This window comes from Manis pentadactyla, chromosome 13, assembly GCF_030020395.1.
Source record: "Manis pentadactyla isolate mManPen7 chromosome 13, mManPen7.hap1, whole genome shotgun sequence".
In the NCBI taxonomy this organism is placed as follows: Eukaryota; Metazoa; Chordata; class Mammalia; order Pholidota; family Manidae; genus Manis; species Manis pentadactyla.
Genome location: NC_080031.1, coordinates 62839065 through 62864948, shown reverse-complemented (window position 1 = coordinate 62864948; position 25884 = coordinate 62839065). Strand labels below are relative to the sequence as shown.

Below are 25884 nucleotides of genomic sequence, written 5' to 3'. Positions count from 1 at the left end.
TTTATAAATTTTTTAATTACAGATTGAAAATAAACTGTTTTCCTTAGAGTGATTTGTTTAATGGTGAACACTTGAATTTTTGAAGAGTTTTGACGGGTCAGGTTCAATAATGCTCTGACTTCCATAATTGCATGGAATTGCACAGGAGACCAAAGCTGTGTGGCTTATGCCAACTCCCATAGCACAGAAGGTACCTAGCACATGTTTTAAGTTTCCAATAACAGCAATCAGAGTCCACCAGCAGAAACAATGAAGAATTTAAAGTTTTCCTTTTGTAAATAAAGTATCAGAGGTAGATCTGGTTTCATACAAGGCTAATTAGGTGGCACCGCCTTGTTATCTAAGACTTAGTTTCTTGCCATCTCTTTGCTCCAACTTCCACAATTCAGCTATATATTCTGGTGACAACTTTTTGAGGATCCAAGATGGCTTTCAGCATCTCCCTGTGCTATTCGATTGTGTTCAATCAAAAAAAAAAAAAAAGTCAGGCATAGCTTTCCTGCATTCACAGTGAATCTGTGGCATCTCCACTTGAATTACCTTAGCTGACACGCTCAGTCTTCATCCACTCACTGTGACAGGTGATGCGCTGATTGCCTTAAAACTAGGTTATGAGCTGGGGTGGAGTCTACCCTCCCAAAAACTATGAGTTTCCAAAGAGGAATGAGAAATTGTTGAGGATGAAGAAGAGGTGAAGGAGGAGAAGTGTACTAGGAAAGTAACAAAAGGTACCTGATGTAGGACTCAGCTTTGGCAATAATTATTGACATTTATGTGGTTTAATTTTTTTTTAATTTTTATTTTTTATTAAGGTATCATTGATATACAATCTTCTGACGATTTCACAAAAACACAGTGGTTTCAGCATTCACCCATATTATCAGATCCTCACCTCTTCCATTGCGGTCACTGTCTATCAACGTATTAAGATGTTACAGAGTCATTAATTGTCTTCTCACTTAATGTATAACATTAAGATGTTATAGAGTCATTAATTGTCTTCTAGGTGCCATATGTGACTTACCTATATTATGATTGTGAATTATAGTGCCCCTTAATCCCCTTCTCCCTCCTTTCCCCTTCCCCCTCCTCAGCCCTCCCCTTTGGTAACCACTAGTTCCTTCTCATTGTCTGTGAGTCTGCTGCTGTTTTGTTCCATCAGTTTTGCTTCATTGTTATACTCCACAAATGAATGAAGCCATTTGGCATTTGTCTTTCTCCGCCTGGCTTATTTCACTGAGCATAATGTCCTCCAGCTCCATCCATGTTGTTGCAAATGGTAGGATTTGTTTCCTTTTTATGGCTGAATAATATTCCATTGTGTATATGTCCCACATCTTCTTTATCCATTCATCTACTGATGGACACTTAGGTTGCTTCCATATCTTGGCTATTGTACATAGTGCTGCAATAAACATAGGGGTGCATATGTTTTTTTAAATCAGGGATCTTGTTTTCTTTGGGTTAATTCCTAGGAGTGGAATTCCTGCGTCAAATGTTATTGAGCTCTATTGTTATCAGAGACCATTAGCTAATGTCCATACTACCATTTGAAAAGATTTTATACTCAGCTTGAATCACCATCTATTATCTCCAAAACTGCATAAATTACCATTTGGTTCAGGATTTTCCTTCTTGGTCGGTATAGGCAAGATGATTTTTTTATCCAAAATTTATATCTAAATGATTATTATTTTTTTAAAATGTAGGCAAAATTGTTGCATTTTACACCCAGTAGAATGTAAGAACCACCTACTTTCATGGTTCTTCTATAATTAAAGGAAAGCAGAAGTGGAACCTCCCTATAGCCAGTCAAGGCTAAGTATATTTTTACTAATTTAACTTTCGTTTTTAAGGGTCTAGCTAGATTAATTCCCAAAGAATTTGCAAATAATACAAACAGAAATATATGGGCTCTACTGACTATCACATACTGAGAATAATTTGGGAGTGCTGAATAATAACAAAATATATTTGTAGCCACTAAGTGCTAGGTTCTTCATAAACTAGCTAATACTATTATCACCATTTTACATAGGAGGATATGAAGCCCATAACATTTCTCAAGATATTAAGAGGAAGAAAAAGGTTCAAACTCAAAGATTGTGGCTTCAAGGATAGAATCTTTTCTTTCTTTCTTCCCTTCTTTCTCTCTCTTTCTTTTTTTCTTTCACTCAATTTTTTTATTGTGAAAAATGTCATACAGACAGAAAATTAAACACATTGTATAATAAATGCCCACTTACTATAACATTTACATATGCCTTATCTATGTGTCTGTATATCTATGTTTTTGAAATTTTTCTAAGCATTTGTAATTATGGGCATGACATTTAATCCTTAACATACTTCAGCAGACATTTCCTAAGAATGGCATTCTCCTATATGTCCACGGTATCATTAAATATCTAAGAAAATTAGTAATGCCAGTATTATATCAAGTCCATTCTCAAATTTCTACCCTTTTGTATAAGTAGATTTCATATATGGTTTGTTTGAATCAGTATCCCATTTCAGTTAATGCCCTGCATGTGGCTGTTATGAAAAACTGAGCTTTAAACCCCTTATACAACACAGTCTTGAGGAGTTCTCGGACTGTTAGAAAACGCACACAACTGCGTTTTTCTTATAACTCTACAATTACAGAGCTCTTCTGGAATAAAATATACCTGGATATTCATCACAGCTCAACCAGTTACTACTGGATTCATGACCTTGGGCAAGTCGTTTGATCTCCCAAAGCCATAATCTTTTTCATTTTTTCTGGTAATTGTGAGCATTAAAGGAGAAACCGTGGGCTCTGTGCTTAGCATAATGGCTCAGTATTGTGGAAACAGTTTAAAGGGGCATCACTGTGAATAAAAACTGTACAAGTGCATGGAAGGAATATTTAGAGTCAGCATTTGGTAATCTTACATACCATGGGTTAGCCGGGAACATGGTACCACTGACAATCCCATCAAATACAGGAAAAAATCCCAGGGAAAACAGTCCTTTAGATTCACAACACAGTGATCCATGTAGAGTCACGAAGGGAGGGAAATTGTTTCTGATACTGCCATGCTGGGCTCATGTTTTGAATATACATAAATTCTAATTACAAAAGATTTCACCATTAGAGTAAAGTAGATCTCCACCTGGGGAGTTAAGAAAGTAGCCAACTCCTGAATTAAATGGACCAAAGGATCTTGATTGGCATTTCATTAAGTAATCACATCTTTTTTCCAGCAATAACATTTTTCCTTTGTCCAAGTGGCAATGCAAAGAATTTGTTTAACCTGTGAAGAAAGAAAAATACCAGAAAATGGAACAGAATACCATGAGAAAGAGAAGCCTATGAGAGTGATGAGTTAGTCACATAGAAAATAAGGTTTAATTTTTTTCTCTAGTATGTGGAATATTTGTAAAAATAGAGTTCACTTCATGTTTTTAGCCTGAGGTACTATGTTGTACAATACACTGGGAGCAGTAAGTATTTGCAGATCACATTGGTATTCTACATGTATTTAAAACATGTATTCTGACAGTTTAATTTCCCAGTGAAAATAAAATTATTTGGCTGGGAAATAAATTGTTTTCTTGATTAAAAACCCATAACAGACACAGAGTTTTAGGCAACCCTAAAAGAAGCTCCATTAAAAGCAAAGAATCACTTGGTGATACAAACTTCTAAAATTCTCCCACCTAAAACAATGTAAAATATGACAAGCTACCAGCTATTTAAAAATAGGTAGTTTGTGTGTTAAAAGCCTACCAATAGCAAACCTACCTGGCTTCACACATTGTTCAAGGATGGCGCTTGCTCGTTTTCTAGAGACACTGCTGCATCACAGCTCTTACACTTGGCCTGGTTGTGGACAATATCAAGCTGTTTCTCCAGACTGTTGGCCAGGACTCTGAAGTTCTTGTTCTCTTACTGGTTGTTCCTGCCAAGTTGGGGGAGGATTGCACAATTAAGGCAACACAAGGCACCTTTTTCTACTTTGGGGGAAAATAATACATCAAACTATCATAGGATGGAGGGGAGATGCTGCAAAGACAGAGGGGACTGCCTGCATGTGGTGATTCTACTGGCGCACGTCTTGGGATGTTGTTTTCCAGAACTTTGTTCTACAGCACTGTAGTGTTTTTGTTCATTTCTTCTCAGAAGGGCTCTACAATCCTAACAAGCTGGATAGTTGGGTTTTGACATTTATTTTGCTTTTGCTTTTGTTTTTATCAATTAGGTGAATGCTGGTCAAAATGTTTAGTCAGGTGTCATTAGTTTTATAGTTGTCATTTTCTGTTTCACTGAACATTAGCCCACTTAATTCTGGTATAATGCTGAGAAAGAAAATAATTGTACAACTGGTAATGAGCTTCCTTCCCCAAAATATATAAAGAGTAGCACAAAGATTCGAAGATGTCCTTAAATTTTTATTTTTTAAACCTCAAAGGTCTTAATGGAAGAATAAGACTCATATAAAAATAAGAAATTATTTTTAAAAAACAGTGAAATATGCAAAATAACAAGTTGTTAGAAAACCTCAAAATGAATACATATGCATGTATGTGTGTATTCTTTTGGAATCAAAAGTCAATACGTGAACAAAACCCTATACTAGTCACAAACATTTGTGTATTTGAAGAAATACTGAAGAATTCACAAGAAACACAGTAGAAAGATTCAGAGGCGATAGGACCTAAAGAGATGAAAAGTATAAAGAACATGTTGACAAACAGGGAAACAAGATGCAAAGACTCCAAAACGTTCATCTGGCAGAAAAGACATGCTTAGACATGAAATTGTTAGAAGACAATACACGATACTCTCTGTATGACCTTGAGGTTGATAAGAATTTCTATTAGAATCAAAATCATAAACCAATAAAAAGAAAACCTCCAAAATGAATTTTTAGCATGTTTTTGCTGCTTTTGATGTTCTCAATTGACACTGTTCCTTTTTTTTAATTGAGAAATGCATTGAAGATGTATTGAGCCTATTTTATTTTTCTCTTTTCTTTGAGGCTTATCAGCATTGTATCATTATGTGGAAATCTGATGAGTTTTAGTAGAACTTTTAACACTGTGGGTTTTTACTTCATAGGCAATTATGTCATTGACAGTTTTCATTTCATTTAGATAAACATATTTTATAATTTCCTTAGTGGTTTTATGACCCATGGGTTATTTAGAAATACATTCTTGAATCCCACCCCACCCCACCCCTGCTTTGGTGTGTCTTTGGTATTGATTTCCAGGTTAATTGCACTTGGGCTGGTGCACATACTTTGTATGATTGAAGTCTTGTTAAATATGTTGTAGGTTGTCTTGTGAACTGTAGTGTTTTCCTTGTGAACTGTGTGCTTGAAGGGACTGTGTAGTCCACTCTTGTGGTATTATCTCGTTCAGAGCTTCTGTAACCTTACTTGTCTTGGGTCCTGTGTTTCTGGTCCTGGAAGTTTTATAGAGAAAGCCAGGGGAGAGATGTGGCTTCATAACCTTTCTTATTCTGTTCTGCCAGCATTTTAAGTCCTTGGTATTAGGCACTTACCCTCTTAGGATCATGATTTCTTTTCACCCATCTATCATTATGAAATGTCCTTTGCTATTCCTGGTTATATTTTTGTCCTAAATTTGACTTGGCTTTTTATTAATAGAGCCATGACAGCTTTCATTTTAGAGTGTATGGTATATATTTCACACACACACACACATGAGATTCTGATGGGGCTTAATAGAAAGTATGCATATTTGTAAAACCAAACTGTGTGAGGCCAATGATAGTTGGAATCAATTGGTTGCTTACAAAGTACAATGGTGATTTTCTATGAAAAAATAAAAATGTCAAATGACATACATAGTAAATAATTATTAGCAACTTATAGTTGCTGAAACAGTGATGGGTGCATGAGAGTTTATTATGCTATTGTCTCTACATGTCTACTTGTTCCATTAAAACCTTAAAAAGTAAAGACATATAATAGAAGATGGAAAAGATGCTTATTGGGTTATAGAAAGCAGAAAAATGTTAAGTAATATAATTCAACAAGGGGAACATGACTTTTACATGGACGAAGGCAGATAGAACAAAAGTAGCCACAAGAGAAAAAGAATAAAGTAAGATAAAAAAGAAAAAATTGGAAAGACAAATGCAAAATAGTACCTTTAAATGAAGAATTAAAAATCAACTAGAATACAGAAAAATATGAGGTAATAGTTGGTCATTAAAATAATGAGGAATCAACGTGACCATAATATGTGAAGAAAAAGTATACATTCTCACTAAGAATAGAACTTAATGCACAAGGAGAAGAAAAATATGTAAAAAAAAGTCCTGATTTATAAAAAAATGTATCTCCAAATTAATGAAAACAATACTATAAATTGTTAATGATAGTTAAACACAACAATTTTTTATCACTTTCTATTGACAAAACCTTTTGCACACAGTATCTATCTGTAACCCTTCCAAACTCCCTGCAAAGGCTGGTGGGGTAGATTGCTTCTAACAGACACGAAACTCACTTCTCCGTTTCACTCCAGAGTAACTTCTCTAAGGCTCATCTGTTAACTCTAAATTTGGTTCAAAAAAAATTTTTTTTCCCTTTATTCACAAAAAGGCACTGGTCAGAAATTCAGCTACAGAATTAGCCAAATACCCTTTACCCAATATAAATAAAGAAATAATCTATAACAAAACAGTTAAACCATTCCATTAATCTGAAGCTTTTTTTTTTTTTTGGCCTTGTCTGATAGTATGTTAAAATCAGAATTAGCATGATGACTTCCTCTCCACTATTACCTCACAGTGTCAAAGAGTTTGCTTACAAACACATTAGCATTGCGAACTGGACATGCATGCCTCACTAAGTCTCTGTTCAAGGACAACATTCGTAAGTACTTCTCTTACTGCTTCTGAGTCGCCCAGCATGTCAGCTGCAAAGTGTTTATTCTTGACATCATCCCGTTCCAAGCTGTTTGTCTTGCCCTTCAGTATTTCTTTTTCATAGCCTAGAATGGGGCATGTGTGAATTACTTCATGTTATTTGAATCCTACTCTTCTGATTACATTTTTTCTGAAATTAAATGTAAAATGATCCTTTCCTTATGCAGAGACATTAAATCAGACAACTGCTAAGAATATACTGTTATAAATTACAAAACTATGAACCTGGAAAATGGACTCTTCCTATAAGTTACAACTCACCAGAAGGAAATTACCAAATTAAAGTATCATAATTATACCTGAAAAACTAGTCTTTAACCTACTTGTTGATTAATCTTGTTTATTTTTATACAACAGTCAGTTCTTTTCTCAATAGAAAACATTGTGCTCTATGGGATGGTTATTTTTCCATCAGAATATCTCCTAGATCTTAAATTTTTTCTTTATGTTTGAGAGAGACACAGAGACAGAGATAGAGAGGGAGTCTTTTCGTCCAATAGGATAAAACTGAATAAAATCTCTCTCTCTCTCTCTCTCTCTCTCTCTCTCTCTCTCACACACACACACACACACACACACACACCATATATATTTTTTAAAGCTTTCAGAAAATATCCACCATCACCTTTATGTTAAATCTATCTAAACTTTATTCATTAAATGTATTGTTAGTTTAAAAAGCCACAGTGGCTTGTTTTCCAAAGATCTTAAAGAATATCAGGACAGTAATCTGAAATGTTAAGATAATCTAAAAAATATAAGTATATTAATACTCTACAGCATTAGAATACAATACTATCAATTTCCTAAGCAGGTTATGGGTGAGATTTCATCCTTTATATTGTATTTGTAAGGCATTTTATTTTCTGTTTTATCTGCAGCCTATGATCTGAGTCATTTTGAGACTTTGCTAACACTAGATGAATTTGTTTTTGTTCCCAACTAGTATTTAGATTCCTGGTTTAGATTAAATCTTGTTTTATACCATAATGGCTCTGATAGTAGTTATACATTCCTTTTTGCTAGCTATTAGATACAGTATATATTAAATGGCTTTAAAAAAGTAGGATAAAAGTAGTGGAATGATTTTGTCAGTTGATTGAATCAACTAAATTGTGTAGTCATAAGAAGCGTATGATCTTGGAAGTAAAGTAATTCAAAGCATCATATGCCAAGAGCAGAAGTTCCACAGGAGGGGAGGTGGCAGGGCGGGGTTGGGGGAGTAGAAAACGGATACATTCCAGTCTAAAATATTTCAGAAAATTTAGAGAAAGATACTCTAGCAAATGAGGAAAATAAAATGTTTTCAAGGGGAGGAACATTTAAAAAATATAAAACTAGGAAAAAAAATTTTGACTTGCTTATTTATATTCTTAAAATGGATTCCTGTAAAATCTTTCAAAACTGTGTGGTGAATTTATCCTCTGGATCCTGGAAATCTATGTCAAAGTCACCCTGACCTGTGAGAATTGGTTAACGTTTTTGTATGTATCAGATATATTTTGATATTTTCTGTTTATTTTTCAGCACTTCCTCCCACTGATTATCTGTAAATATCTTTCTCCTTTTCCTCTGACCATTGCCTCTCCATTTACATTCTTGCAATTTCTCCCTCAAGATATCCACACAAATACAAACACACTAGCTCATTCACTGACTGTGCAAAAAAATATGTGAGCGCCACCCATTCAGGTTCTTATGCTTTTACTACACATAGGCACATGTCTATGAATACCACCCAGTATGCTGTTTTGTATATTTCAATTATCTAAATTAAAAAATAGCACTCTTTTATTTCCTTTGCATCCAATTTGTTTCACTGCATATTTTCTTTTTTAGATTTATCTATGTCAACATATACATTCATTTCAGTTTTAACTATGTCTTCCGTAAGTATACGCAGTCAAATGCTGGCAAAGCTACATTGTTTGATTTAATGTATTGTATGGATATATCACAATGTATGTACAAATAAGAGGGTTTTCTAGGTTATATTCTTAGATGTAGAACTGCTAGGGCAGAGGTTATATTCACTTTCAATATATCTAGATCAGCCACATTGTTCTTGAAGTGGCTATGGTAATTAGTTTCTTGTGAGCAGTCAAACCTTCAATTTTTTTTTTATAAGGTTCTCAATTTTTGCCAAACTTACGGAGAGAAATTAAGAGGCCCAAAATTCCTTGTGGGGTGAACATCTCAACAAAATTTTTGGCCATTTCACTTTCTTTCATCACCATTCAGTACAATGAGTTTTTTATTTCAATACTATATTTTCTGAAATGCTCTATTTAGTTTCTTATCCTATTGGGCAAAAGTTTATTACAATGTCATGAGTTATAACCATTTTATTTGCATATTCTTTTAATTCCTCATTAGAGTAGAGTGCATGTTTTACTAGGACAGACCATTTCAATCATATTCTGAATTATACCCTCATAACCATTATGGTAACTACAACAAAAATGTTGTTCAAAAATACTGGTTGGATCAATAAACACACATTTTTCTAAGTCATTTAATGAGCAACCAAGCTTCTAGGCATTCAGGATGCAGAGTGCACATAACATAGTTCCTATCTGTCTAGTGGTTCACGTAGTACTCAAGACACATTATTTCCATTATACTCACTGCAATGTCTTCCTGCTCAAATTGTATTTTAGTAGCAGTGGTCTTGGATTTGGAATAACCGTCACATGTCTTCATGCAGCACAAAGTTTACTCTGCTCTAAGAAAGACCATAAAAAAGAACAACGCAGAACAACACAGCTGAGATCTCATGACTGCCAGGCACTGCGTCTGATGCCCTTCCTTATTCTGGTATGTGCTGTGAGAGCTCCAGGGCTAAGTGGAGATGAACAGTGTCTGCCTAGGAAAGCAGTTGCTTCAGCTTTTGTACAGTGCTAGTCATACGCTGTCCCCAAGTGAACATGACGATTGCCTACTCTCTCACTGCAGCTGAATCTTCCCAACGCTGATTATTCATTGCTTGAAAAACAGTATCAAGAATGAGGCACAGATGCTTAGTTTAGTACATTAGCTTCAATCATGTTCTGATTTATGCTTGATTAAGTATAGGTATATTCCTATTAATTATGTTTTTTAATTGAAGTATCATTGATATACAATCTTACACTGGTTTCAAGTATACAACACAGTGGCTTGCCAGTTATCCATATTATTAAATTCTCACCCCCCCAGTGTGGTTACTGTCTGTCAACATAGAAAGATGTCACACAATCCTTGGCTGTGTTCTCCATACTGTACTACCACCCCTGTGACCAACTTATATTATGACTGAGAATTTTATGGCCCTTTACCCCTCACCCTTCCTGCCTACCCCAACCCCTCCCTCATGGTAAATATCAGTCACTTCTCAGTGTTTGTGAGTCTACTATTTTGTTCATTTTGTTTTGTCTTGTTTTTATATTTCACAAATAAGTGAAATCATATGGTACTCGAGGAAGATACGGCCAAAGGTTAAATACTCAGGTATCCCAGAAGCTAGAAGTAAGGCCACAGAATCGCCTGTTAACCTTTACTTCCAGGGTCTTCCCAATTCTTGCCAATATTTTTACTTTTCCTCCATCTTTTTCTTATAATTCTTAGTTTAGCAACTTTTGTAATATTGGTTGCATTAATATAAACATACTAAAACATCAAAATATCAGCAACAACTACCAGGACATCCGTGATCCAATGAAGAGTTGGGAGAAAAACACATTAACTTTAATTATATCCCTTCACAAACTTCTGATATTTCTCACCAACTGGGCTATACTCCTACCCCACTTAGCCATAATTATTTGTAGCTTTTCAGAGGTCTGGACACAGGCATTCACCTGCATGTTCCAATTTTTCGAAGCTAGATTTCTGTCTTGATTCAGTCCCATGACTCACTCACTACACCAGTTTCCAACCTTCAATTTTCTCTTGGTCTGTTGGGGCCGGTGCTGAGACACCAGTGCGTTACCTTCCAAGTCTGAGCACTTACAGCATAGGTGCATCTCAAGTGTATTGTAGAGGACTTCCAAGTTTCTGATCCAGCATGTTAGGAGCTTGGAAGTTGCCACTCCATCCTAACAATAAGTAAAGAACTGAACAAACTGAAAAATCAACAAGTCTTCCTAGATACATTGGAGAAGTGAGGGCCCACGACAACCACTGCCTGACACCTGGAGAGACAGGCAGGCAGAGAGGGAGAATCACAGCTGGCCGGGCTGGAACTCCACGAGCAGAAAACTCTGTAGAAACCAGTTGCCCGTAGAAGCAGCTGATCTGTAATCGATAAATTGCTGGAGGCTCAGTGTGGATACCTCAAGACTTTTTATTTTATTAACTTTCCTTCTAACTATGCATTCTAGTTCTCAAACCATTAAGTCCATATGATGTCATGGACTCAAGTTTAACTCAAGAGTTAAAACTCCCAGGGAACCTGCCACACTTTTGTGAGTTTCATCTCCTAGAGCTCTATCAGGTTCACACAGGGAATATTACAGAAAAATTCTCTTGGCCTTCTGGCAGGGAGAGGGCAAAAGTAACCATTTTAGAATATGCCAGAGTATTCTGTTTGTAACCAGGCCTGCCCTCAGGAGAAACTATTTTAATGGAGCCTAACCGAATAGGGTTTATCACAGCCTAACCAACCTAGGGAAGGGAAATATCCAACTCCAGCTCCTGGACTGAGAAGCGCTCATGAAATTCACAGCCCAGGACACAGACTCACTAAGAGACTGAGACCTAACCACAGGACCACAGGACACCTCCCCTTCCCCCACAGCGCAGCAACTGCATCACTAAAGGTCTCTTTACTGGAGTTTCTTTCATCCAGTGTATCATGCCAGCTTTCAACAAAAAATTATAAGGCAGATCAATAGGCAAAAAACACAGTTTAAAGAGACAGGACAAATATCAGAACAAGACTCAGATATGATAGGGCTGTTGGAATTACCAGACCGTTAATTTAGAATCATTATGATTAATATGCTAAGGGCTCTAATGGAAAGGTAGAAAACATACAAGAATAGATGCAATTCACCCTCCTAAAAAAGAAAAAAGAAAGAATAGATTGGAATATAAACAGAGATGAGAGTTCTAAGAATCAAGTATATTGTGTATCGCCAGAAGCATTAAGTGCCCCAGAAGATTACCAGTTTGAATTACCATTCAATTTGTGTCATAGTTTCTAAAATTACCTTCTGGCATGTCCTGCAAGATGTTGCATGTCCTGGGGCAAACTGCCAATGATCTGTGCCTGCTCTATGATGGCAAGAGTCATCATTTTGCATATCTAATTGCTCCACCTCCTGTGTGTGTAGTGTCCCATGTACAGTCACACCTAGTAACGTTTTTTTTTTTAAACCATTCAGAGCAGGGGATAATGACATGCTGCTCTTCATACTCCAGGTGTGACTGTGACAGGCAACAGTGATTTACAGCAACACAATCCATCAGCTGCCAGCAACAGCATATCCAGTTCAGTGCAAAGGTAGAAGCACCACAACCAAGAACACAAAACACACTATCCAAATGGTAACTACAAACCACTGTTTCTCAGGCACGTCTTAGCTAGGATCATCATCATCAGGGGCTGATGGTTGCTCTCCTTCTTCCAAAACATGCAAAGAGATTGTTTGGGTAATCTTATAGTCAACTTCAGTCAAGCATCCTTCCCAGCAGAAAACAAATCCAGAGATTTCTTCCAGCAGTGGCCATGAATGGGCTTACATCTGAAAGAAACAACTAAGAAAATTACTTTTGTTCTGAGATATACTCTTTCTTTAAGACACCACCACTGATTTCAATGATCACTTCCTTTTTGCCAGAATTTCCTGCTTGCTATGTTTTTAAATTTCATTTATTACCTGTCTTCATTGAGACTCAGCCACCCTGGGTGGGATCTCTGATTCATGCATCAACCAGCCCACAGGACAGATATGGCTTCCTTAGAGGTTCCTTTTTGTCCAGACACAGATTGAAAGAATGGAAGGGAGCAATTTCAGTAACTAAACTGCGGGCCTGTGCTTAAGTCACCCCTAATTTAACCACACAAACTGAAGTCACTAGGCAGCCATTGTTCCCTTAAGAATGCACAGAAATTCAGAGGAATTAAATAAGGCTAGCAATGTTTCCCTTGTGGTGGAAGGCAAGTGAGCCCCAGACACAATACACCTGGACCTGATGAAACAATTTGTAAAGTGCAAATGATAGTTTGTGTTTATGTCATTCTCCATCCCTCCTTCCCACTTCCACACCCCAGAAACCTCAACGAATTTCCTCTCTTCCTTATGACTCATATCCAGATTTCATGTATATGCACCCAGTCAAGTCAGCCAGCCCTTCATACTCTGACCACTCCTACTTTTTGTTAACTTTCCTCTTAACTATCCATTCTAGTTCTCAAACCATTAAGTCCATATGATGTTATGCTTCGTAGTGAAACGTACTTTCACTGAGTGAAATATAGCCTTGGACCAAAGTGGTAGATACTCCATACCAAAAATTTTGTGGAATTCTCAGCTCTTGCTTTCTTTACAGGACAAGGAAAGCCCCCAAAAGAATAGTCCATCCCAATCAGAAGCCACTTGAAGCCAGTTCTGGCTATGGTAAGGATCCTATGAGGCCTGCTCACCAGCTGTGGTCAGCTATTATCTCTGGGAAATCTGACACATCTTTATTTAATGTTGAGTTCTATAATTTCTGTCACATTAGCAGCTTCATAATGTGATAAAGATATAATTATTCCACAGTGTTTCATAGCTTAACACTTCCCAGTCTACTCGTTTGAGATACATGGAGCTGCATCTAAGATTTAAACAAAGGCATCAGTTTTTGCTACCCAGTCTCTTTTTGAGCCAGTCGCTGAGTCTTTCTGTTGAGTAACTACCGGTACTCATTTTAATTCTGAGCATTTCTACAGCATTTCCACAGCTACATTCCCCACACAGATACACTCTCAGTTGTACAATCTTCCTGGGTGCATTTGCCTGACCACTTGGCAAGGCAGTTTGGCAGTTGCCCAGGAATCCATAAAACTAAAAAAAAACTGGGGGGAGTTGTTTTTAAGCTGCCAGATGTACTGCCCTCCATTCTGCCCGCTGTGTAGCCTTCCACTTGCCCTCATCACTTAATTAAAATTGCATCTTCATCAAGTGCAAGGAGAACATTCGCACATCTCAAAACTGGGTTGTATCCCTGAATTCAGCAACTTCCATTTCACACCAGGAAGTATGGTGCAGCAGAAGCTTCAGGCTTAGGAGCTAACAAATCTAGAGATGGCGTCACTAGGAGGGGTGCGATCTGGCCATGGGTACACTGACCTCCCTAACCAGCCCCTTCCTCCACCCTCACGCCCACGCATCAGAGCCCCAACCGGCAGCACATTCGTGTGTATACTTTCTCCATGTTGCCAATAAACTCTGCTGAAAGGCTGTAGCCTTGTGGGAATGTCTAACATTAGCCATAACCTAATAGGTGTTTTAGTTCTCAGAATAATATGTTGTCCCTCAGTGCAGGAAATCTCTCCACCAACGCCCAGAAATGGGCCATCAATTATCCTCAAAGAGGTACATCTAGCTGCAGTGATGGGTACTCTGTGAGTCTTCCCTTCCAGAGGTCATTGCTGGGGGACAGGGTTAGAGTTTTTTCAGAGACATAAGTCTCCACAGGCCAGCAAAGCAAATACTGGTTCCCCTTCACAAATTACTATGACAAGAAACTTAGGACTGTTCACACTGGTACTAGACGAAGATATCGAATGTAGGTAGTGACGGAAGCCATATTTTCAAATTATCCTAAAAAAAGAAAATATTTGGAAAATTTGTGAGAACACAGTATAAAAATGTTCACTTTGTGGACATGTTTCTACACATATTTGACCTCCCATAAAACAACAAATACATGCTTCCACTCAATATGAAACAACTAACAACCATCCTTAATACAAAGAAAGATGCTCTTAGCACCTGCTCCAAAAGGAGAGACAGAAATCTCAATAGTCGTTGTATCTCTTGATAGCTGTGCTGTTATCCATCCTCAGGGAACATGAATTCCTCTTGAGCTAGTCGCAACCTCAGCTGAATGCTGCTAATGCAAACACCAAATTACAATGTTAATCACCACCACTTTATTATATAAAACAAGAGGAAAGGAAGAAGTAATGAATTAGCACATATTTTCTGTAAGTATATGTATAATATTAAATGTGTGTGTGTAGTAGGCATTTTAGCCTAGAGATTTTAATTAGGAAAAATCTAGAGCTTCATTTCCCTTTCCACTTCTCCTTTTATTTCAGGCAAAAAGAATTTCACAAGTCCTGGCCCTCTTCATGCTAATGTCAAACCCACCAGAAGTTTCAAATGACCTACATGTTCCTTCTCCTACGAGGGAGGAGATACGGACTTTTATTTCCATTTGTGCATGATGTAGTTTATCCTTTCTAAAATACTTTTTCCATTCCTGCATCCTGTGGGTGTCATGATGACCTTCTCATTAATTACAAATATTTCGAGTGTCAGCAATGTAGGGAAAAAGAAGTACTTGAAAGCATGTGAATCATGTACAATTTGTCCTATGAAAGAGAATGATGGATGGCAAAACAGGATTTTAAAAAAATTCTCTTACCAATCTTTCAAAGATTCTCTTTTACAAAGGACTCTTGGTGATGTTGATCACTGCAGCAGGCTGGGAAGGAGACTATTTCAAAATATTTGTGTTCTGACCACAGATTTTGGAGGAACTCCACAATTTCCTTTTAAAACTCTAGGAATGCCTGTATGGGAATAAAAGAGAATATGGTCATCTGGGAAAAATCACAGTTGGCCTAACCCAGAAGAGGGATGTCTGAAAGTAGGTCACTTGACTAATAGCTCGAGGGGCAACCTGTATTATTTTCTCTTCTTTTAGAGGAAGAAGGAATCAGGAATCACAACTGAAAATGTGGTTAATAAATAAAACAAGTAAAATTTACCCCTCTAGTTCTTAAAGTCATCTGACCTTTATAATGTGGGAAAATACAGACACTGACTAATCTTACTGCTGTTCTATCCTCTTTTTATCTAAATGCTCAGTGCATAATCGAAGGAGATAGAGGACTGTTAGTCTGTCAGATTGATTGGATCTCTACAATCTCCTAGATACTATATGTAAACAATTGTTTGGGGATTTAGGTGGATTATGTTGAATCATTAATACATTAAGAGACTGATTTGATTTTTTTTTAATTCCAAAATCTAACATGAAAACACACACATCTCAAGCATAATTTGTATACTAGGATGATTTTAATATTTTACTTTTATTTGTAAGAATATATGATCTGTGCAGGGGATGACTGATTCTTTAAGAGGGAAACATTGATTTGATTAAAACCATCTTTCTACTTACTGTGCTTTTAGGAAAATAGCCAACAAATTTCTAGAAAACAAAGCAGGAAATCAGTACGAGACTGACATTCAAATTAATTTAGCTAAAAGAAATATCCCTACAATTACCAGTTTGTGAGTCCTTTTCAAAGAACAGAATGAGGCTTAGGACTAGATATTTCTCAACTCTGAGATACTGCCTCATATTTAAGAACAAAACAGTCCTCTGAAGTGAGGCCATTGATTTGTTAAAAATAATCGCTTTTCCCTCTTTATTTTTTTCTTAAGACTCAAACTTAGCCCACCTTGGAGAGAATGTAAGTCACACATTAGCAGAGAGTCAAGAGACCTCTGGCAGGATGATCCTAGGTAATCAAACTGGTTAACTTTCTTCAAAACATCTGCAGCTGCTGTTTTAGTTATAATTGAGGGCTTTGATTTCAGAAATCTGGACAGAGAATCAAACGTTGACTTTGATTTTAATTTTGTTTCACTACAGCTCATCCATGCCTTACTGTATGATTAATATCTCTCTTAATGTAATAAAAATCAAGTCGTAAGCAAAAAAAAAAAAAACACAATAATGCAAACCAAATTTAATACTCATGTTCATTGTCATTTCTAATACTGTGCCATTAATGAATAAAAAGACAGATTTTTAAATCACTTCTAATTTTATTACTGTTTCACATGGTCAATGTAAGCTCCAGATATGAGCAAGAGCTATATTTTCTAGTACTTTGGTAAAGAGTTGAATATGGAGGGACTTTTAGATGTATTTAATCTTTTTTTAACAGCAGACAGGATTACAGGTTTAATAGTAATTGATTCACAGGAAGATTTTTAAATAATTACTTCTAAAACACTTCTTGAGCATGCATGAAATGCTGTTACATGATGTGCTGGGGTCAGAGACACAAAGGTGAATGAGACACAGTACCACCTCAAACTCACTGCCTTCTACAAGAACATTTGGAAAGAACATGCACTGTAACTGTAAGCGCTGTGTATGTTGAACCATCCTTGCATTCCAGGATCAAATCCTACTTGGTCATGGTCATATTCCTAGAATTCATTGTGCTAATATTTTGTTGAGAATTTTTGCATCTATATTCACCAGGGATATTTGTCTATAGTTTTCTTTTATTGCAGTGTCCTTACTTTGGAATCAGGGAAATATTGTCCTTGTTGAATGAATTTGGAAGTGCTCCCTCCTCTTCAATTTTTTGGATGAGTTTTTAAAGGATTGACATTAATTATTCTTTCAATGTTTCATACAATTTGTCACTGAAGCTGTCTGGTGTCAAGATTTTCTGTGTTGGGAGGTTGATTATGAGGAATCTCTTTACCTGTATTAGTTTCTCTTCTTTTAGAACAGTTGCTCTGTTCACATTTATTTTTTTCTGATTCACTCTTGGTAGGTTGTGTGTTTCTAGGAATTTATCCATTTCTTCTAGATTATAGGTATTCATAGTAGTTTCTTATGATCCTATGTTCTGTGTATTTCTGTGATATCAGTAATAATGTCTCCTCTTTGGATTTTAATTTTACTTATCTGAGTATTCTGTATTTTCCTTAGTTTAGCTAAAAGTTTATTAATTTTGTTTCTTTAAAAAAAAGCAGTTCTTAGTTTTATTGATCCTTTTGATTGTTTTATTGGTTTCTATTCCATTTATTTTCATTGTAATCTTTATTATTTCCTTCCTTCTATTAACTTTGTGCTTAATTTGTCCTTCTTTTTCTAGTTCTTTGAGGTATAAGGTTAATTTACTTGACGTCTTTCTAATACCCTAGTACATGCATCTGTTGCTTTACACTTCCCTCTCAGAAGTGCTTTTGAAAGATCCCATGGGTTTTGTTATATTGTTTTCCATTGATATTTGTTATGAGGTTTTTTAATTTTCCCTTTTGATTTCTTCTTTGGCCCATTCGTTGTTCAAAAGTGTGTTGTTCAATTTCCATGTATTTGTAAAATTTCTAGCTTTCTTCTTGTTGATTTCTATTTTCAAACTGTGGTGGTCAGAAAAGATAGTTGATATGATTTCAATCTTCTTCAATTTGTTATGACTTGCCTTGTGTCCGTTCATATGATCTATTTTGGAGAGTGTTCCTCATGCACGTGAGAAGATTGTGTATTCTGCTGTTATTGGATGAAATATTCTATATATGCCTGTTAAGTCCATTTGGCCTAAAATATGGTTCAATTCCAAGGCTTTCTTGTTGAGTTTCTGCCTCTAAGATCAGGAACAAGATATGGATACCCACACTCACCACTGTTATTCAGTATAGTCCTGGAAGTCCTAGGTGGAGCAATTAGGCATGGCATCCAAATCAGAAAGGAAGAAGTAAAACTGTCATTAGTAGCAGGTGATATGATTTTGATTCTATTTGTGTGTGTGTGTGTGTGTATGTGCGCCATGAGGTAAATAAGGACCTAGTTTTTTAATAGCTTTCTTATCTGCCAATCTCTGTATGTCAGTGACATCTCCCCTGTAGGTCACGAGATAGACCCTGTACTTCTAAGCCTCATGTACCTGCATAATAGCATCTGCATTAGGGAGGAAAGGACTTGGGATCTTCTCTTGGCTTCACTCTGGCCTCTTGTTTTTCCCAAAAGCCCTTCTACAGGAGACATCTCCTTACACTTCACTCATAAGGAATGGGTTTGGGGATAGACACATTGGTGTCCAAACAAAAGCAGGGTTCTGTTGGCTGGAAAGAAGAGAGAATGGCTGCTTGGTAGACATAAAGAGTATTTGGCACTTTTGACCATTAATAAATGTAATTTTATTCAGATCAACAAGACTATATCAACTATCCTGTGTCCAAAAGCTAGGATAATGATATGAGATAAGCCATAGTCACTGGGCATAAGGAGCTCACATTATTTTGGTGCATTTAGAAAAATAAACAATTAGAGTATATTTTGGTAAATCTATTATAAAAGTGATAATGGAGTGGTGAAAGGGAGATAGGGAGAAAAGGACCCACACTGACAAGGGGAAGGGAAATAAACTACTAGTTACTGAACTTCCACTCGAAGTTATCTTCATAAATACAAGTTGAATAAATTTGTTGAATGAAAAAAAAAGGGGTTCCATCTGGACAGCTGAGCTAATCAATAAATCCAAATTTAGAACTCATGACTCTAGAACCAAAGCTAATATACTTTTGTCAGTGTTAATTCTTATGCTTAAAAATCACATTGTACAATCTTGTCTAGTTGCCTAACCATATACCAATCCTCCCTTTTAAAAAAGTATAGACATTCTACTTTACAAATAAACATTTTTCATAGAATTAATCTTGCAGATCATATCAAACTGGAGCTTATGTAATTGGATTTGGTCACACCCAGTAAATCTACCAACTGCATATAATGCTAGGGTTCATAATTTCCAAGGACAATTAAAGAAAGCTGTGCATTTTCAGAAGTGGTACTTCATTCATATAGAGGACGAAAGAAACTTAGTCATAACCTGTAATGATCTTGAAGTTTTCTACAGTTTACCTCAAAAATATCTTACTGAAGGGTGGCTTTAAAGAATGAAGAAAATGTTATGTTAATTGGAGGAGCTGTTTTGTAATTCCAATTACATCAACACAGTGTGTTTATTCTTAGTGCATAATATTCACCAAACTTTTGTAAGTTCCACAGAAAAGTTCTGAAGCAAGAGAAAAGGTCCAACCCTAATTAGAAGCCGGTTGATCAGAGGAATTTCTCTAAGGGGGATTAACTCTCCATTCAGAAACAAAGGCGCAATTTCTTATTCCTTCTCAGCTTCAAAAGGCGCTCCAAGAAAATAAGGCAAGTGAAGTGAAGAGAAGGGAAATGGAATCTGGCTCCATTTCTCATCTTCCTGGATGGATGTGTGCCTGCCTCAGGCAAGGTAATTAGAACAGCTGAGTTGCAAACATGAAGCGGTAACATTACAGTATCAAGAAAGTTTAAATTAAAATGTTTCTTTGGAGCAAAAACCTTCAAAATGGCAAATACCTTTAATGCTTTTGTCCAAGTCATTGACTTATTATATATATATTCTTTGTCTTGTTCTGGAATCCTCAGGGTATCTTTGTTACTGTGTAATATTATACTGTTTCTGCTGCATTAACAGAAGTATACTAACTTGGAAGATGGTGCCTACTCATCATTTTATGTGTCATATTTTTGCATAGGTGTCTTAAACTGTTACAAAATCCATGATTTTTGTCAAATTAACATATTTGAAATATGTTTTCACTTGCAAAATTAAAATATGTTTTATAATAGGAAAGCTACAGAGTAAGCAAAAACAATAGTTTTTGGAAAGATTGACTTCTAGCATTATGTTGTATGCATGTATAAGAATTTCCTCATTTCCCTGTATGGCCCCGGAAGATGACTGGTTAGCCAGAGACGGGTAAGATTCCTCAAGGGAGGAACAACCTAAAACAGGCACAGTCGCAGGGGGGCCCATCAGGTGAGAAATTGGGGATCAACAGAGGTGAGGCTTAGAACCTCACCCCCCCTGTTCTGAGAGAAATCTTCTGCATACGTGGGTGTTTTATTGCCCTTGTCTAGCTTGGATTAACACATAGTCTACAGGCACACACCTGATCATCTACATTTGCTCTCTTACAACACTAAACTATGTTTTCTACCTTTATCTTGTATCTACCTACCACTTCAGCATTTTATTAAAAATAATAATAATAAAGAGAGAAATGTGGTATCCACATATAAATCAAGTATAAAAACCAAATGAGTATTCATATTTGAACTGTTTATAGTTCATAATGCATGAGCAAAACCGAAAGTTTCTGTGATGACTGCCCTTGTACTGTTCACTATGTAACTTATTCATTATGTAAGAATTTGTTCTCCATGTAAGAACTTGTTTGTTATGCCTCAGAAGATTGGAGACTGATGAAAATTAGGCTTGGGGTGGATTAATGATTGTGCATTGAGCATTGACTCCCCTATACAGAATTTTATTGTCGTTAACAACCATTTGATCAATAAATATGAGAGATGCCCTCACAAAAAAAAAAAAAAAAAAAAAAAAAAAAAGGACAGACTTCCAATGGTAAAATAAATAAGTAACCGGGATCTAATGTATAGCATAAGGAATATAGTCAAGATATTGTAACAGCTTGGTAGGGTGATAGCTGGAACCTAGAATTATGTATATAAATGTTCTACCACTGTGTTGTACACTTGAAACTAATGTAATGTAATACTGTGCGTCAACTACCCTTCAAAAAATAAAAAAATATTAAAAAAAAAAAAAAAGAATTTCCTTTTTGCAGAAGAAATAATAATATGGTTACTTCTGAATCAAATCACAGATAATGATTTTAAAAGTTGTGTGATTATTTATATTTCTATTACACAAGGAAACATCAATAAAATTCTGAACAAATTAACAGTCAACTCAATTTAAGACCAACAAAAAATGTTCTAGTAAGTTCTTTGCTATGTTTTCAAAACATCTCAGATCTTCCTTTAAAGAGAAGTAAATCGATTTTAGACTTCTGAAAAGTGATACAGAATGTATTTAAAATTGGGCTTTCACTTGAGAAGAATTATCCCCATAAAGTAATTCTTATACTGTATAAGAATGTCATAAATGTTACTGTAAACACCTGTACTATTCTCATGCTACTGTGAATGCAGAATACTAAATTTTCTTTCATAATAACGTTGGCTTGAGATTAAACCCTTGCTAAATTTGCTTGTAGCTGAAAAGAAACAAAGAAGCATCACTTCAAAATTACAAAAGAAAATTACACACTTTAATAAGATACCATTTTCCCTTTTAATATGACAGATGCTTTTCATTCTTTTGAAAGCTTCATGGAGTAATAACTGCCTTTGTGGGACAAAAAAATGTTAGCACTACAAGTGGGTTCTACATAAAAATTATAAATCGTCTATCCTAATTTCAGACCACTCACCAGGGGTATGTTTTCTTCTATATCCCTCTAGACCTATGAATGGAATCATGCTCTAAATAATGTTTAGGAACTCTCTATTTTCACCTGACATATTTTCTAAATCTTTTCATCATAAAGTATTTATTTTAATGACTTCTAAGTATAAAATGGTATGGAGATAATAGGATTTATCTAACTAGTCCTGTTTCTAAACTACATCCTTTACAGAAGTGCTGCAGATAAACTCTCTGAATTGTTAGGCTATTTGTATGGAAAATTCCAAGAAATGAAATTCCTTGGGAGCTGAAAGAACAGTAACATGCCCCTTTGCTTATAATATTAGTAGCAAACTTTTTATTTTCCAAGTTGGTCTTTTGTCCTTTACAGTTTATTTCTGGTGGACTTTTCTTTGTCAGTGTTGCTCTGGGAGGAGGGGGGTTCCCTGCTTGGGGCAAGTTCACCATGAATTTGCTGAGACCAGAATAACGACAATGGAACATTGTGGGTTAAAAGGGGCTTATAACAAGTTTCATACGCGCAGCAGTAGGTCAGTGCTGTAACTCTGTCAGCCCATCTCAGTCTCTGCCCCAGGCCCTTCCTCCACTGGTGGCTCCGCTCCACTTTCTGCTGCTCCCCAGCACAAGGCTCTCTTCTCCCCTTCTAGGACTAGAGCTCTGCAGCTCCTCTCCCCTACTCCGTAGCATGGGGGTTGGGGACTCAGGAGGCAGCTCTCTCTGGTGATTGGCGGATACCATGCCCAATTACCTCCAGGCACTTGTGTGTTTCCTCTCCACCCTTCCTCTGGGCGGATACTTTGGTGACAGTTTGCTGTTGGGAGTAGGGACGGAGCTCTATAGGCTGGGAAACAACTCACATCCACCTGGCATGGAAGCAGGCTAAGTATGTATATAATGAGTGATATTAGAATCAGGTGAGAATCCTGGCCATAAAATTTCCATTTTCCCTACAGTCAGTAATATAAGCATTTTCATATTTATATGATAGAATGCACCTCTGTGAATAACTTCTAGGTTTCTATTATACTGTGCTTTTAGATTCAAAAGACATTACCTCTGATTTAAAAAAAAAATTTATATAGTTGATAATTTCTTTAAATGAATATTAAGAAAGGTCATTGCTTAGAACCCTGAAACATTAGTTTTGACAAGATGTCAAAGTTAGCTGTGCTTTGAGCACAGGCATGCTTGAATTTAGCTTTCTTCATTTAGTTCACTAATATTCTTTGCAGTGTCAAAGATTGAAATTCCTTTAATTAAGATTTCTAGTGAGGCTCTTATTGTTTAATTTGCCTTCGACATTGATGTAATAAAATAATGCCATATATGAAAAATCAGTGTCTATATCCTAAACATATGAAATCTATCAAAAGTTTTTTAGCAAATATAGTTTCTGTCTTTCTCTTTTTCTTTTCATGAGATAAAGCACTCTTTATTGAGTGCTTATAAGTACTAGGTGCTGTGGTAAGCAATGCAAAGATATATACTTAGCAAAAAGTAGAATACCTTGCTTCTTGGGGCCTGTAGCTAATGGTTCTTACCTATGGATCTATACCCCTTTCAATTTATTGAAAAATATTTTCTTTCCTTTAACATTTCTTCCTTGGAAAAGTTGTCTATATCTTCAAATGGAAAACTGAATATCACTTTAAAAAGAGATATCTAATTAATAATAAAACATTAACAATCTTTTTTTTACTGTTTATTGGTATGTACCTGTGCCTGTACTTAGCATATCACTTTCGATACTGCCCACAACCTTATGCGGTCAGAACTGGATTCCTATTTTATAGATGCTACCCTGAGAAAGGCCAAATATTCTATCCAATGATACAAAACCAGCCTTGATGAAAAGTAAATTAAATGCAAGCCAATACAATTAAATCTACATGTTGTCAATAGACCACAGTTCTTAATTGTGGAGTTGTGTGATTTTAATGCTGGCTTTTAGAAATTAGTTCAGAATTGATTTACATTTCAGCTTTGGTTAGCTGGTCATCCTTAGACAAAATACTTAATCTTTCTAGGTTGATCTTAGATAATAACATTCCAATTTCACCAGTCAGTTGGCAAGATTATATCATTTTAGAACTTTTGCTGACCTCACATATGATGTACAATGTAGAAACTAGATATAAGTTTTGCATATTTTAAGTCTTTGTGTTAGTTCAAAAAATATAAGGCATCAAGTATATGTATAAATATGTATGTATATTCCTGGGAATGGTTGTGTACTTTTTATTTCTATAAAGCATATATTGGCTATGGTGTAGTAAAGTTTACATAAATGTTTGAAATATTGTAGTTTCATATTCCACTAATTTTCAATGGATTGTTGATATTGGAAATTTTTGCCAGTTTTTATGATGAATTCTGAGTTGGATGACTATAATAGTGGCTTACTTTCCTTTGGAAAAATATGAGGAAAATTATTCTCCTTCCAGTTGAAGTAAACATTTTTATTCATACCGAAGTAACATAACTTTAAAGTTTTATTATTTCCAAATATGTACTGTCTAATGCATCACTTATATTTTGGTTAGTTTTTTATTCCCTGAAACTCAGTTTCTTTTCTGTAAAAGGAGAATACTACTTACTCAATAGCCTGCCATAAAGCTGAAATAATAAAATATTTATTTAAATATATGCAAGACAGTGCCTTAGGCTTAAAGCTCAACAAATGGAAGTGTCTATTCTCCTTCACAGGAAAGAGTCATATATACTAAATCTAAAAATGGAAAAATGATGGATCAAAAAAATGTCATTAACACTAACTGTTTATTCTGGATGGAGTCAATGGACTAGATTTCAATATTAAAATTCCTTGGATTTTAAAAGTAAAATTACCTAAGGCACTCCTTCTCAAACTTTTCCCCATGAAGTACTGTTTAGAAAAGAGAAAAATTGATAAATTCTTGACAATTGGAAGAAAATACTAAAATTATCAAGTATGGGTTTAAAAATGCATGCTCATTTTATATTTAACTCTATACTAAGAAAGGGATGCAATAAATGGTAGTGATTAAGCCATAAGCTCTGAAGCAGAGCAGATATGAATTTAAATCTAGGATATATTACATATTTGCAATTTTACACAAATTATCTTATTTCTCTGAGCCATTAACTGAAACTGGTATTAGATATGTCCTGTTTATCTTGGCTTATTGCTAAGCGACAGTGACACTGTTTTCATGAAAATTTAAATGCCTTTATCTTAAGAGTTTAGATTTTCTCCAGATGCATTGGATATTAGTAGACTTGGTGTAGAGATGAATGATTCCACAAATGTTGCGTTTATAACTGTTAATTGTGTTTATAGCTGATTTTCGTCTGTAACCTACAAAACTCATTTTAATGCTGTAATGAATTGAGTAAACAACTTGAAAAGTAGACATTTTTTTTTTCTCTCCCATGTAAAATTTCAGGAACTGGTCCAGGGTTATGGGGAGGCTTCACAGTCATTAGAAACCCAGAATCTTTCCACTGGGTGGCTCTGCCATATACAACAAAAATCTTCCATCTAGTAATCAATATAAATTGCCCAAGCTCTTGCTATTATGGGGCACTCTAGGTACTGAAAGGGAAGAAGCAGAAGGGAGGGCATGATCTTCTCTTTAACGGCACACCCTCAAAGTCACACACCTACCTTAGGGTCACTTGGCCT

The 25884-nt window shown here is 35.8% G+C and overlaps 1 protein-coding gene and 2 long non-coding RNA genes across 5 annotated transcripts in view; 1 reads left to right on the top strand and 2 right to left on the bottom strand.

Moving 5' to 3' along the window:
* ISOC1 (isochorismatase domain containing 1) overlaps window positions 1-9824 on the top strand; it is a 165657-nt gene extending 155833 nt beyond the window's left edge. The window contains exon 5 of the mRNA XM_057491086.1: window positions 9636-9824. Coding sequence (XP_057347069.1) covers window positions 9636-9698 — 63 coding nt within the window. The 3' untranslated portion in view covers window positions 9699-9824. The remainder of the gene's footprint in view (window positions 1-9635) is intronic.
* On the bottom strand, window positions 780-12535 carry LOC118921017 (uncharacterized). Of its 3 annotated transcripts, XR_008993499.1 has the most exons (6): window positions 12470-12535; window positions 9557-9653; window positions 6893-6993; window positions 3770-3926; window positions 2921-3278; window positions 780-1405 (listed from the first exon to the last, which is right to left on the bottom strand). It is a non-coding gene; the product is annotated as an uncharacterized LOC118921017 (long non-coding RNA). The 3 variants fall into 3 exon arrangements; XR_008993497.1 differs by having other exon boundaries at window positions 6893-9653; XR_008993498.1 differs by having other exon boundaries at window positions 3138-3278; window positions 6893-9653.
* Window positions 12536-14788: 2253 nt separating this feature from the next.
* Window positions 14789-20615, bottom strand: LOC118921018 (uncharacterized). The gene is made up of 3 exons (XR_005028164.2): window positions 18822-20615; window positions 15548-15695; window positions 14789-15007 (listed from the first exon to the last, which is right to left on the bottom strand). It is a non-coding gene; the product is annotated as an uncharacterized LOC118921018 (long non-coding RNA).
* Window positions 20616-25884: the final 5269 nt, after the last annotated feature.